Source organism: Coccinella septempunctata, chromosome 6 (assembly GCF_907165205.1).
Source record: "Coccinella septempunctata chromosome 6, icCocSept1.1, whole genome shotgun sequence".
Classification (NCBI taxonomy): Eukaryota; Metazoa; Arthropoda; class Insecta; order Coleoptera; family Coccinellidae; genus Coccinella; species Coccinella septempunctata.
The window spans coordinates 11,406,153-11,420,132 of NC_058194.1; the positions used below are offsets into that span (position 1 = coordinate 11,406,153).

Sequence of the window (13,980 nt, forward strand, 5' to 3'; positions counted from 1 at the left end):
AAGTAATACCTTTGTTTATGGTGGGTTTATGCAGGCTCCCAATAATTAAGACCTAAGAAAGGGACCAATCAAAGTGGCAGACGGCGACATATTTTCTACATCTGCCATTTAGATTGGTCCCTTGCTTAGTTCTTCGGAGGCCTGCATAAATCCATCATTATTAACAGGGTGGGTCCACAGTGCCTGATCGATCGATAATTTTTAGACTAGGAAAATGATTCAAATTGTGGCGCCATCGGATGTAATTATCGCATAAGTTGAAATTATTTTTGAATTTATTAGTTCATCGAAGTAGTGAAACATCCTGCTGTGTCAAATGAGAATCAAAACTTTTATATCATATTCTGAATGAATCTACATGAAATTCTGATTTTGAAATAACCTATTTGTCATAATTTATATGTGTGTCTTTTTGACGTATGCCACTTTTTCCGGCTAATTTCATGATTATGATAGTATCAACTGGAGATCATATCTTGAAAACCGTTAGAAATAATTGTATGATTTTTTTTATTGAATACCCGAACAATTTTGAAGTCTTCTACAGTTTCCGAAAGACACCGGAATTTTTCGAAAATTGCCTTCAAAAATTGCCAACAACTCAATTACAAATGGCGTGCACTGAACTTTTTTTTATCTGTTGGACCCTAGTGGGTGGTACCTTTTCATTTTTATGGAAACATTTTAGGCCTAAATTAAATTTTAAAAACTATTTCCATAAAAATGATAACTACCCATTGGGCAAAAAAGGTTTCACGAGCATGCCCCTTCAGGAATTCAATAAAGAAAATCCTGCGATTATTTCGAACGTTTTTCAAGATATGATATCTAGTTAAAACCACCATAACTAAGATAATTGTCGTAAAAGTGGCAAAAAGATAAATTATAACAATTAGGGTAGGTATTCCGGAATCTGAATTTCATGTAGATTCAAAATTTTAAATGAAAATTGGGTCTTGTCATGTGACAAAGTAGGGTGGTATCGTGTTTCACCACTTCTGGACTATCCTATAAAGCCAAGAATTATTTTATCTTATGCACTAAGAAGAGTCGATTTCGCGAAAGTTTTACAGCGGGTTTCATAAAACTTTAATTGTCCGATCAACGATTTGACAGTTACTCGATTTGTAAAACGAAATCACTGAAACTTTTTTATTTCTGAATATATTGCAGAATAAGCAATTGAGAATAATTGAATGGAAGTCTAAAAATCATAATTTGATGCGAGAATGATATTCTGAATGATCATGGCTGAATTATCGATTGAAAACAAATTGACGTCTATTTGTCAATCAAGAGTTTATTCCGCGATCAAGCTTTATGAAACCCGGGGTTAATCATTCTTCTAGCCCAAAATTTCTAAGACTTATCGACCGATCGAGCACTGTCGACCCATCCTGTATAATATCGCTACGCTCGTAGTGTTATATATAAACAAAGATAGTACGCGTTTCGAACCAGAAGAAGCCTGAAATACAATTTTCATATTTGCTCTTTATTTTTTTTGCAGTAATGCAATCGTTGAAACTGTTGAAAGTATGGAATTTAAGTTGACTTTAGTAGTTCGTCCCAATGGCGAAGTTGTATATGAGGGTACGTTTTGATCATTTTGATTAATTATCCTAATTGCAAACCTCATGCGGATATCTCCTACTGAATGTGTCTGGATAAAGTGCAGCTATCTGCATAGGTTTGAATTGCAATCCTACTTTCAATTTTCAGATTAAGGGATTGGCAGAAGCTGAAAGTAAATCTATTAATCTGAATGTTGTATGCCTACGGTTTGACGCTTTCTTGGCGGAAAAAGATGTCCGATTTCCTATCTGTACTGCGGTATTTTCGCATGCTATCAACAATTTGAGTAAGTTTTATGCAAATTACATATTTGAAGCAAAAATAACCATATATCTTCACTTTTCTACAGAAAGCGCCTTAACCGGCGAACTGAAGATTGTGCGTATGGATCACTGTACAAGTCCCGCCACTGGTGGACGAGAGATATTTTTGCTCGTCGAACGAGTAACTAAAAGTGAGTGTAGCTTAGTTTTAATTTATTAGCATTTTCGTCCGTTTTTATTTTTTTTTGTGTGAAAATATTGAACTAGAAAAAATTAATTGATTCATACTCCCACAGAAAATATCAAAGTACGATTTTATGAATTGGATGAAAAGGATGATTGTCTATGGGAAGACTTTGGAAAATTCAATGATTTGGATGTTCATCATCAGTACGCAATTGTCTTTAGGTAAGATATTTCACCTAATTCTGTATAGATAGTTTTATTTTGTAGAGCTCTTGCTAAGATTCAAGTCGCAGGAAATTGTGAAATCAATTAAATGACTAACAAAACATTCCGAACTTTTCAGTAATTTTCAATAGGCTGAAACTTGAGGAATGGTTGTACGGCAAATTCGAAGGAAGGAAAGTAAAGATCCAAGAAGGCGACACTTGGATGAACAATTTTTTTCCTCCCAATTTGCTATACGAATATTTTTGCTCAAATTACACCTATAATTTTTCCACTAGTGAACACTATGAATGTGGGAATAACTTTCTGGGCGGGAAGACAAAAAAGTTGGCGGTAACATGTCAGATTCATGGTACAAACTCAGATGTAACAGAATATGCGTGTAACTTCTTGAAGGAGACTTCTGATTTTAACTTGTTTGCTATGAAGCATTGAGCTAAAAAGAATCTATCCAGGGTACTGTTTAGGGAGGGATAATGAAAATAAAAATTGTAAAAAAAATTTAATGGATATATCCAATGGGCATTTTGAGTTATGAAAATAAAAAAAGTTTTTCGTTAACGTTGCTAATAAATTCAGGATATTGTTCTCCGAGTTATTTGCAATCCACTTCGCAGTCCCTCGAACCAGTACCTATATAAAAAAACCCACTTAGAATCAATAGGTGACAAAATACATCGATTGAATAAAAAATTTATTGAACAACACAACATAAATATAATTGAGATGCTGTCATAAGACTTACCCACTGCAAATACCCAAAAAGGAGTTACCAGAGCGACAATTATTCGAACACTTGGGTTACATAGATTATGTACTAGTCTGCAACGAATATTGAATTTCGAAAAAAGTTGTTACACTTTTGAAATTCGAATTGGGATATGCTGAAGAAAACTTTACAATCCTAGGAAAGTTCCATCACTATTGAAGCTCGGATCAAATAGAAAAATGAGAACAAAATTAGGTGAAATTTCATAACATAATCATGTTAGGTATGGTGATTGGGTTCAGACGGTATGGTAATGACATGTGCATATTTTTCGAAATAAAGCCTACGGTGGATACGATTACACTCCCAAACAGAAAGAGACCTATAGACAGCACAAATTCCTTGAAATATGATATTTCAGTAGGTATCTGATTGACCCTGCCTTTGTCTGATGTGTAGTAAGAATCTACAAAATTGACGACAAAAATATTTAAATCATCAGAATTATTATCATCGATATTTTGTGTTTGAGCAACTTTTTTCGAAGATTAATTCTTATTATAAACTTGTTGTTCAAAACAAACATTTACCAATACTTCCTTCCTGTGTTGTAGTGTATTTGAAGGTACACTAACTTATTATTAGTATTCCGGGAGCTTCCACATATTTATACATATACATATATTGGATATTCGCATTCTTGATTCTCGTCTCTGATTGATCTGAAATTGGTTTCTATTACACGTTTCTGACGATTTCATACATACGTTATCCGACCGTTTAATTCTCTTGAAAATACATACCCCTCCTGGCCATTTTAACCTCTCAATGATGTTAGCACAACCATTGCAGTGCCTTGCAATTTGTATCAAATTCGCCAAAAAAACGTGATCTTCTCTTCTAGAAGCCGATCTGCGACAGTGCCTCACCAAATCCACATAATAATAAATTCGTCCCTAAGGTCATCTCATGGGGATCATTCGCACTGCAATCAATTTTCCAACACGTGCTGTCCGTTAATTCGGAGATTCTTTCTCCTTTCAGAACCCTAGACTTGAATTTTCCCCTCAAAAGGTGTACGAAGTAGGCAAAAATGTTTACCGAATATTTCTAATAGCTGTGATAACTTTCGTCTCCGGCTTCACTGATTCATTGATTGAACACGAAACGATCAGTTTCTTCATCCAGCATATTGAGGTAAATCGCCAGCCTCGAATCATCGCCGATACTCTGATACTATGCTTCAAACAAAAAATCCCAATGCCTAGTTTATTTTCAACAAGATGTATGGCTAGAAATTGGCCTCACAGCATTAAAAATAAGCATTTTGCGTTATTCACCATTCTCCTATATTTTTTTTTACAGAACGCCTGCTTATAAAAACAGGGACATTGGTAGACCAGTAAATGTTTTTATGGAGCTGGTAAGGCCATCTGATAATGCCAGAAGTGAACCCAAGGAGTTTCAATACACTCCAGCATCAAACTATGGGAAACCCGGTAGCAAACGAGCAAGACCTAATGATTTCGATAGTAGTGAATACGACACCGCGAGCAGTGCAGGAAGTGCGGGAAGTGTTGCCATACCTCGCACTATAGAAAACATGAGTAATGAATTAAATGACATAAGGATAAACGATATAGACAGTGAGGAACTGAATAAATTGATAAATGATATCAATTCTGATGAATTCAGAGAAATTTTCAATAAAAATAAAAGTGAATATGAATCTGCAATTTTCGGCAATAGTGATAGTTTCAGTTTTACCAATATCAGCATGGACTTTCCTGGTAAGGATTATCCACAATTCAAGCTGAATTTTAACCATTTCTTGAATTTTTCAGTCAATAATATCACAAAAAGGAACTACTTGTAAGTATAAGTTTTTTTTTCTCACATTTAATGAGAGCTGATTAACAAAATCCTTTTCAACTGGTAGAGGTTTCTGACTATAAGAATCAAGTGTTTTATTATTTCCCAAGTAGCTCCAACACTTATATTTTAAAAAAGTGCCCATTATTCATGTTGACCTTATAGTTTAAAAGCAGAAGCCTGCTTGCTGTTTCTGCGAGGAATGACTAGTAGAATTCCACTTTCACTACTCATATGTAGATGTCTATTTTGGAATCCAATATATTGGGTCCAGTTATAGTGTATTATATGGTCTGATGAACAATACTCTACGAAGGTTGCTATTTATATATTGAGAACTGACAACACTGGTATTAATTAAAAGTAATTTATATATTCAAGACACTTTTGACCCAAACGGCCTGAAATCTATTTTTTATTTGAACTATTTTATGTCGCCAAAAGATGGCTCAGCCGAGGCGAGTTCCAAGGAGATAGAGCATTTGGCAACGCGGTTAGACGAAGTCGGTAGTGGAGAGTGGCTAATAAATGGCACTAGCGGCTATACTCTTAACCAGGTATCTTCTATAAAGAGTAACAGTTGATTCTCTTTGGTGAACATTCACAGATGCCAAGTTTGAAAGGAAACAGAGAAACAACTGTTACTCTTTATAGAAGATAGCTATCTGCATAACGATAACAGTACCGGTACTGGTGCCAACTACTAGTCACCCTCATTACTGATGACTTCGCCTGACCGCGTTATTAAATGCAATATTTTCTTGAAACTTTCGTCTTTGCTCCTTATATTAAAGCCACATCCAAGACCATGGATGGAGCACTGAATTCAAACATGGCCTTAGTTAGTTCCAAAATCGACCGTGCAAAAAAACACCGATGCTATGCCGAAACTCATGGAAAAAGATCGTCATATGACATCTTGAAATCGATACAAGTTTCAGTTTTTAGCATAACTAGAACTGTGGTTCATCCAAAGTTCATTCATCGTCCTAGGTCATGGATTACCCAGTGAAGAAGCAGCAAATAGGCAGTTTGGGTGATTCAATATGAAGAGACAAGAGAAATAGTATATTTAATTGTTCTCGAAGCCTAAAAACTATTGATTCAGATCAATATACGAGTATCTGTTGCAGAAGTTTTTTTGTTTTGAGAGCAATCAATCCCTAATGACGAAACATTTTACATCACATTTACGTCAAAAACGATAATTCAGATTAACATCGTGGACAACGATTTTATCTCGGGAAGAAGCGTTTGAGGCTTTCTCCTGCTCCAAAACATGCTCTGATGTCAAAAGTCTATGAAAGCAATTAGAATATTTCTGATCAAATTTTATTGTTTGTTCTTTCCACTCCCAATAAATAGCAACCTTCGTATATGGTGTGATACCACAGATAGACCTCAAAATGAACTTTTATATATCAAAATAATCCATTGAACATTTTCAATAAAATATTTTGTAGGTTGTCCAGCACTCTTGAACAAAGTCATTCTTACAAGAAAAAGGTAGTCAGAGTCGTCCAAGAAATTACTGAATACCTAAGAACCAAGCCAAGTGACGAGAATGATACTATAAAGCATATTAAACACTACTTATCGAATTTATCTGGAGGATACAAGTAAGTTACACTCAAAATGGAAAATGCAATCTTTATCTCAATACTTCTATATTATGGTATAGTTCAACATTCGCTGTTAGGTAACAATTACCAGTGTTGTGGTGGTGGTAGGACACCGTAACCAAGGATACACAGAACACAGCTGATTTTTAAACTCTTACAAGGTCTTCAAAGAGCTTTTGTGAGGTGTCACCTTGGTACCTAGGAGAATCAGGAAAATAAGATATAATCGTATTTTGACAATCATTCGGTTTCCCTGAGAATTATGTAATTGAAGGGTACAGAGAAAAAACCATCAATGTCAATTTTTCTCTGAAAATGAGTTAGACAAACAATTCTATTCAGAATGAGGAGCAGTATTTCATGGTATATTAAAACAGGCATGAAACTAGTTCATTCATACATTAAATCGCTACCGAAGATTTACTGTACAAAGAAAGAACTAACGATGTCGATCAATACACGGAAAGAAAAATCTAATAAGTCATTTCATGTAATGCACTCATTTTATGTATAATAATATGTATTAATAATTATCATTCCGAGAACAATAATATTTAATTTGTCATATTTCAAATAATATGAACCGGTTTTGAAGTTGAAAACGCGTTTTTCTCAGCTGGAAGGAAAATTGACATCGATGGATGTTTCCTTGTATACTTCAATTCATAAATCAATGAGCCATGATTCATTGGTCCATCAAACTCAGTCACAACCACAGACAGGGGCCCTGAACCTAAAGATATTGCTCTATACCAATATTGAGATATTGAAATGAATACAAATATAATCGAAAATAAGATGAGATATTTTAGAAACAATCTCACAATCTTAAATATAGTACTGTATTCCGATAGACTGCTTCCGATTTCAATGAAATACCCTTAACATTTCACTTTAAATAGGAGAGCCCCTATATGTTTATAAATTTCGAAGATCTGGTTTCTTCAGTAATAGTAAAAAGCGACGAAAAGTTGATGAAAAATATAGATTTTTCTCTCATCGAATATAGTGCAATCTTCTCTAATAACGATTTTACGAACAGCAAGTTCTTCGTTGAAGATCCTCGTTATTGATCAGGTTATTATATATTCACGATATTTTGAATATGTAGTTTTTCATTCAAAATATGCCCTACCGCCATTGTGTGTGATTTTTATCAGGTTGTGGCTGTTTACCTTTCAAAGGAAAATGTAAAAATGTTCCGAATATGCGTCAGATTTTTGGCAAATAATGCCCGGTCCTATACGTTGTAAATTTCGAAAGGAGGTTGTGTTGCAGTACGACCTTAAGATCTATTACACCCCAAATCAAGTTGTTCGCTCTACTACGTCGCACAGTGAGAAATCCATTTTTAGATGGACAAGTGAGTAAGGGAAGAATCTTTGAAAAATCTTTGACCAATATTTTTCAGTATACCTCAAGGGATTGCCAAAAACGGTTCGCTATAAGCAAAGTTCGCAATAAATGATAAATGTAAATAGCTATCAGGAATTAACTATTATTTCTGATCCTCCAAAAATTGGTTTGTTATAAAGTTGGCTAAAAACGAAGCGGTTATAAGCGAATATTTTTGTATCCATATTTAAATTATCCTGATTCTCCATAGGTACCGAAGTACCCCTCAGAAGCTCTGTGGCTTGTACGAGTTCGGAGAATCAGTTGTGTTCTGTGTAGGCTTTTTTATTGTGTCCTTACGCCACCTTACGCACTGTTAGTTTTAAATACCCAACATTGATGAATTGTGGGCCCGAACCCGTGTCGACTAGAAAATTTCTTCTCTAGCGCGGGATCGAAATCAGTACTTTGTGGTATACTGAGCCGGCGCTTTAACCACCAAGCCAGGGAAGCTAATAAAAACAAGTATCTAAGAAGGCTTCAAGGAGGTTACTTCCTGGGTTCTACAAGTTTCTTGTTCAAAACATTTCTTGTGTTGGCTTGCAATGACTAGATGATCCAGTTTCTTCCTCCGCCCCACAAAATCTGCAATCGTCAGATTTTTGTTAGGTACTTCCAGAAGCGGTAATGCCCAAGGAATCGAGTAAAGCTTTTTTTGATGCTAACAATGTTGCAGATCTACGACCTATTTCGATTCTACCAACGTTGTCTTAAATATTCGAAAAGATAATTCATTCACAAATAATATCATACATACAGAGTGGGCCATTGAAAACGAAACAGACGAGATTACAGACGAAATAAATTTTTTCGATAGAAATGCTCGGACAGGTCGATTTCTGTTTCGAGGGGGACAACTTAAGATGTAGGTTACGGACGCATAGCGCTTCAACCCTTGCTACTACAACCCTCACCCCCAATTTTTGTATAGGGAAGATGGGGTGAGTGATACCTCATCTGAAAGGTATTTTTATACTGATTTCAGCACAGTAATTGTTTTTTCATTTTATGCATTAGTTCTCGAAATATTCTTAACTAAGTATTTGAAAATGAAGTGGTGTTTTCATGGCACTTGTAGTGTTTTTTTGTGGAAAATCGACATTTTGAGCTTCAAAACAACCACGACTGTGGCTTCCTTCCTCCAATCCACTGACATAGAAATCTTCAATCAAGATGTCGAACAAACAAAGCGTATTGTGAAGGAGCTCAATCTTGCTGAAACTTAATCTAAATTATCTTCGATATAATTTGCAGTATTTCCAATAACATGCGGTAACACATGATCGATAGAAATCTCCAAAAAGTCCAAATACGTACATATCTCTAATCAGATTACCAGGTAAGAAAATCAAATCATTAATGATGCCACAGAAATATTCCAGTCCCAATTCGTGAAACGATTTCCGACTTAATTATGAAGTGTTTTCTCAGTTGGCTTCAATAATGTTTTCATTTTGTTGATTAACTGAGAAAACACTTCATAAAAGTCGGAAATCGTTTCACGAATTGGGACTGGAATATTTGGAATGATGTGGCATCATTTATGATTTGATTTTCTTACCTGGTAATCTGATTAGAGATATGTACGTATTTGGACTTTTTGGAGATTTTTATCGATCAAGTGTTACCGCATGTTATTGGAAATACTGCAAATTATATCGAAGATAATTTAGATTGAGTTTCAGCAAGATTGAGCTCCTTCGCAATACGCTTTGTTCGTTCGACATCTTGATTAAAGATTTCTATGTCAGTGGATTGGAGGAAGGAAGCCACAGTCATGGTTGTTTTGAAGCTCAAAATGTCGATTTTTCACAAAAAAACACTACAAGTGCCATGAAAACACCACTTCATTTTCAAATACTTCGTTAAGAATATTTCGAGAACTAATGCATAAAATGAAAAAACAATTACTATGCTGAAATCAGTATAAAAATACCTTTCAAATGAGGTATCACTCACCCCATCTTCCCTATTCAAAAATTGGGGGTGAGGGTTGTAGTAGCAAGGGTTGAAGCGCTATGCGTCCGTAACCTACATCTTGAGTTGTCCCCCTCGAAACAGAAATCGACCTGTCCGAGCATTTCTATCGAAAAAATTTATTTCGTCTGTAATCTCGTCTGTTTCGTTTTCAATGGCCCACTCTGTATATGTATATGAACACCTATTCTCTTTTCAATCCATTTCAGTCTGGATTTCGTAAGGAACATAGTACTACGACAGCACTGACCAAAATAACTAGCGATATTAGTGAGGCAATGGATGGTAAACTACTGACTGTTTTGGTACTCTTAGATTTCAGCCGAGCATTCGATACTGTGGACTTTGATATATTAATTGCTAAGCTCCAGCAGTTGGGATTCTCTTCCAGCTCTAGATTGTTTATTGAATCTTACCTGAGAGGTGGGCAGAGTAGAGTCGACTTGGGGGATAGTGTTTCTCATTGGGCGCAAATGGATGTTGGGGTCCCACAGGGTAGTGATTTGGGTCCACTGCATTTTTAATTTATGTTTCTTCTCTCGTGACTAACACACGATGTAAGTACCATCTCTTTGCTGATGATTTGCAGATATATATTCATACTGTACGGATAAAATCAATGAGGATTTAGCTGTCTTATCTGAAATGGCATCCAACTGTGGTCTTCTTCTAAATCCCGCAAAAACACAATCAATAGTGATTGTTACCCGTAGATCTCTGAATAGGATTGATCCCATGAGACCCGGAAATTGGTATTGGTATGGAAATTCTATTCCATATTCTCAAAGAGTTAAAGATCTCGGTATAATAATCGAAAACACTTTGTCTTGGGATATCGTACCATGCATCAGCTACGTCTCTTCAAAAACTTTTTACCTCTGGCAACAAGAAAAACCCTGTTCTATTCGCTATTGCTACCCTAATCGACTATGCGGATGTGGCTTATATGGGACTGACTTCGGAGCAGCTCACCAAGTTGGAACGACTGCAGAACGCCGGTATAAGGTTCGTACATGGCTTAAGAAAGTTTGACCATGTGAGTAGTTTTCGGCGGGACCTTCAACTTCTAATAATACGGCAATGTCGTTATTGGCGCCTATTAATTCTGGGCTTCAAGGTTATGAGGGCACATGAGCCTGAATATCTCTACGAACGCATTCAGGTTCTGGGTGGTGAGCATGATAATACTCGAGCTCATTCCAACGCGATATCAGAATACCTGCACATGGTACTAGTTTCATTTCCAACAATTTCTCATTGAGGTTCTCCCAACTTTGGAATCGTATTCCTGCTGCTATTGCTCGGAGCTTAACTCTGTCGATCTTCAGGTTTGCACTCAAGAAATATTTACTCACTACCGAACTTTGATAATATGATATAATATTCAAATGTGATCCCTGATCGAATGTAGTCTAATTTTTGTTTGTTATCTATTATTTTATTCATTGTCATATCTTGTTTATTTTTCCCAATAATTAGAGTGGGCAGGAAGATATCGCTTAGTGATATGCCCATTTTTCTGCACTACCAAATATAACCAACTATGTATGACATTGTTATGGCAATAAAGTATTATTATTATTAAAGAGATGAAGCATATTCTCGCTGAGATCCATTTACTGCTTAAATCTTGGGAGTGCTGGAGTTCCAAAGAAACTTTTTGCAACGTCTAGGCTCGGAAGATTTGTAGTTTTCCCCCAAACAGCACCTTTCCTGGCTATTCTTATCCAGAGTATTCATTGGAAGCGTTTCCATGCGGCTACATGCTCTCGCATGTACGAGCGTTTGTAGCCGGTTCAAAACAGGAGGCGCTGCTCTAAAGAGATTGTCCAGTGTAGAGGCTTCGTGCATTAAATTCAGTGTTGCAATGATTACGTAAGAATCGTTTTCCATCCAGTATTGCGTGTGATTTGTGATAGTTGCACCTAATTTTTATATAGATATTTTTGTCCAATTGAAGTTCCTTCTAAGTCTCTATTTGGTACTTCGTTATCAGCCCTGTAGATAAAATGACAATAGGGATGGTCTTCCAACTTCCATTGTCTTGTTTGTTCCTCTAGAGTCTAGATATCTGTATTTCGAAATCTGTCCAAGATGCCTATCTAGTAAATTGGTGTTACTTAGAATCGCTACGTCGATGAATAGTTTGTTCTTATCCCTTATTCGGCCATTATTAAATTATTTATTCCATTTTCCGGGAGCTTTCCAACGGACTCACAATTGGTTCCGTTTGAAAATTGGATGGGGTTGCGGCTATGGGGTTGAAGTAAAATACCCAATTTTATTGCCAGTAATGAGGGTAATTAAAAATCAATTGACAAGGTTCAGCGTTTTCATTTTTGGTTATTGATTGAGGAAATATTGATTTCATCGCAGACATTTACTCAAACCTGTATTTGTTATTATTCATTTTGTTCGATTGGGGTGTGGTCCGTATATAGCCGAGAATTTCAGAGCGTTACTAGGATTACTTTTGTGACACACATTGCACCGAAGTTTCAGGAATTTTACATAAAAAGACCGTCCACTTACTAACCAAAGTTTATATATACGGACCATATCCTTGGTACGGACTTGTCTCAGTAAAATGAGCGATCAGAATTATCCTTATTTCAGTGCATTACATCTGGCAGCCATGATAGGAGATGTCAGAACAATTGAGCTGTTCATCAAACTCATTGTACAGTACAAACTGTTTGAAATCGTAAATATCCCTACTAAAACTGGCCAGGGAACTGCTTTGCATATAGCTGTAGTTTGTGGTGATGTCGAATTAGCTAGGAGCCTTATCACAAATTGTCAAGCCGACATTTCTGTTGTTGACAACAATTTGAATACTCCTTTGCATCTAGCCTCAGAAGATGCTTCCGGCAATATGACAGAATGTCTTATGAGGAGCGTGAGTGGTAGATCACACATCGATCTGAAGAACAAAAGTAAGTGAAATTTTTGCTCAAGTAGATTAAGTTTGGCGTGAATAACTGTACAAATATCTATCGTTACGTTTTTCACTCATTTTTTGTTCTTTGGAAATTATACCTCATGATTTTTTTTAGGTGGGAATACAGCCTTACATATTGCAGTAAAACGAGGTAACTTGAAAGCAGTGAAAATTTTATATCGTTATGGAGCTGATGTGAATGCTCGGCATCTAAAAAGTGGTTTCACACCTTTGAGATTCGCAGTAGAAAGGAAGGATGTGGAAATTATAAAATTTTTATTGCATGATACTAATTCAGACCCCAAAAAACCAGACTTTGCTGGTGTAACCCCCATTCAAGTAATCCATCAAATGGAAAACCTGGAAGTTGTTGAGTTGATTAAAAAATATGAAGTAAGTTGAACCCTATAGATTTATAGCCACTCAAATGAGCGCTTGAGCTAGTTAGGAGATTGGTTGTGTTCTATATGTTTTTATGCTGCACTGCTATTTCTGTGTCCATAACTAGTGATTTCATCATTGCTGCAGAAAAATGAGGCTATCAAATACACCCTAACAAACTGATTACACTCTTAGACTCCTTCCACACTCGGGGGTTTTTGCCGTCGGTTTTTTAACCGTTGTTCCGAATTAAACTGATATAATGGGATCCATCACACGTGTTCCGGTTCACTTTCGCACCAGAAAATAACCGGATGATACTTTCGACAATTCTAACATGACAGAGAACAAAACGTGAAGAGGTTCTCCCCACTGGGAGAATATTCCATTAGGTCAGTTGGCCATTTCTTTTGCAGTCTTCTTGCTTTGTTGTCTTGTGTTAAGGGTTGCAGAAGGATATTTGTGTGTTCTTTCAATCTCGAATGGTGGTTTCTAATTGTTTTTAGGACATCCTGAACAAAGGGTATTTTCAGATCACCATGGAGTGTTTATTTGGTAACATATACCATAGTGCATTGGCTACATTCGCAATATCATGGACTGGCATCTTTAAATGATGGCTATATTTGGCTTGCTTGCGCATCCCCGAAGTTCCAGTCCATACGCCGAAATTTATACTATAATTGTTTTATGCAAAAGAATTTTATTATCCAATGATAGTTTTGACTTTTGGTATTGTTTTACCATTCAGATGGATTGGACATCTGACATCGTTCTTTCCTCAAGGTGAAATCTACTTTTTTCTATTTTGCTTCTTTTATTTTTATTTTCCAT

The 13,980-nt window shown here is 36.1% G+C and overlaps 1 protein-coding gene across 2 annotated transcripts in view; it reads left to right on the forward strand.

Annotated features, from left to right (window-relative positions):
- LOC123314990 (nuclear factor NF-kappa-B p110 subunit-like) overlaps positions 1-13,980 on the forward strand; it is a 72,470-nt gene that overhangs the window by 51,727 nt on the left and 6,763 nt on the right. The window contains exons 6-14 of one of the 2 annotated variants that reach the window (XR_006537896.1): positions 1,723-1,861; positions 1,925-2,029; positions 2,135-2,246; positions 4,324-4,748; positions 4,803-4,830; positions 6,294-6,449; positions 12,441-12,760; positions 12,881-13,158; positions 13,680-13,932. Coding sequence is in view for 1 of the 2 variants with exons in the window: in XM_044900500.1 (XP_044756435.1) it covers positions 1,723-1,861; positions 1,925-2,029; positions 2,135-2,246; positions 4,324-4,748; positions 4,803-4,830; positions 6,294-6,449; positions 12,441-12,760; positions 12,881-13,158 (1,563 nt within the window). In the remaining variant the exon portion in view is untranslated. The remainder of the gene's footprint in view (positions 1-1,722; positions 1,862-1,924; positions 2,030-2,134; positions 2,247-4,323; positions 4,749-4,802; positions 4,831-6,293; positions 6,450-12,440; positions 12,761-12,880; positions 13,159-13,679; positions 13,933-13,980) is intronic. The other variant, XM_044900500.1, reaches the window with a different exon arrangement.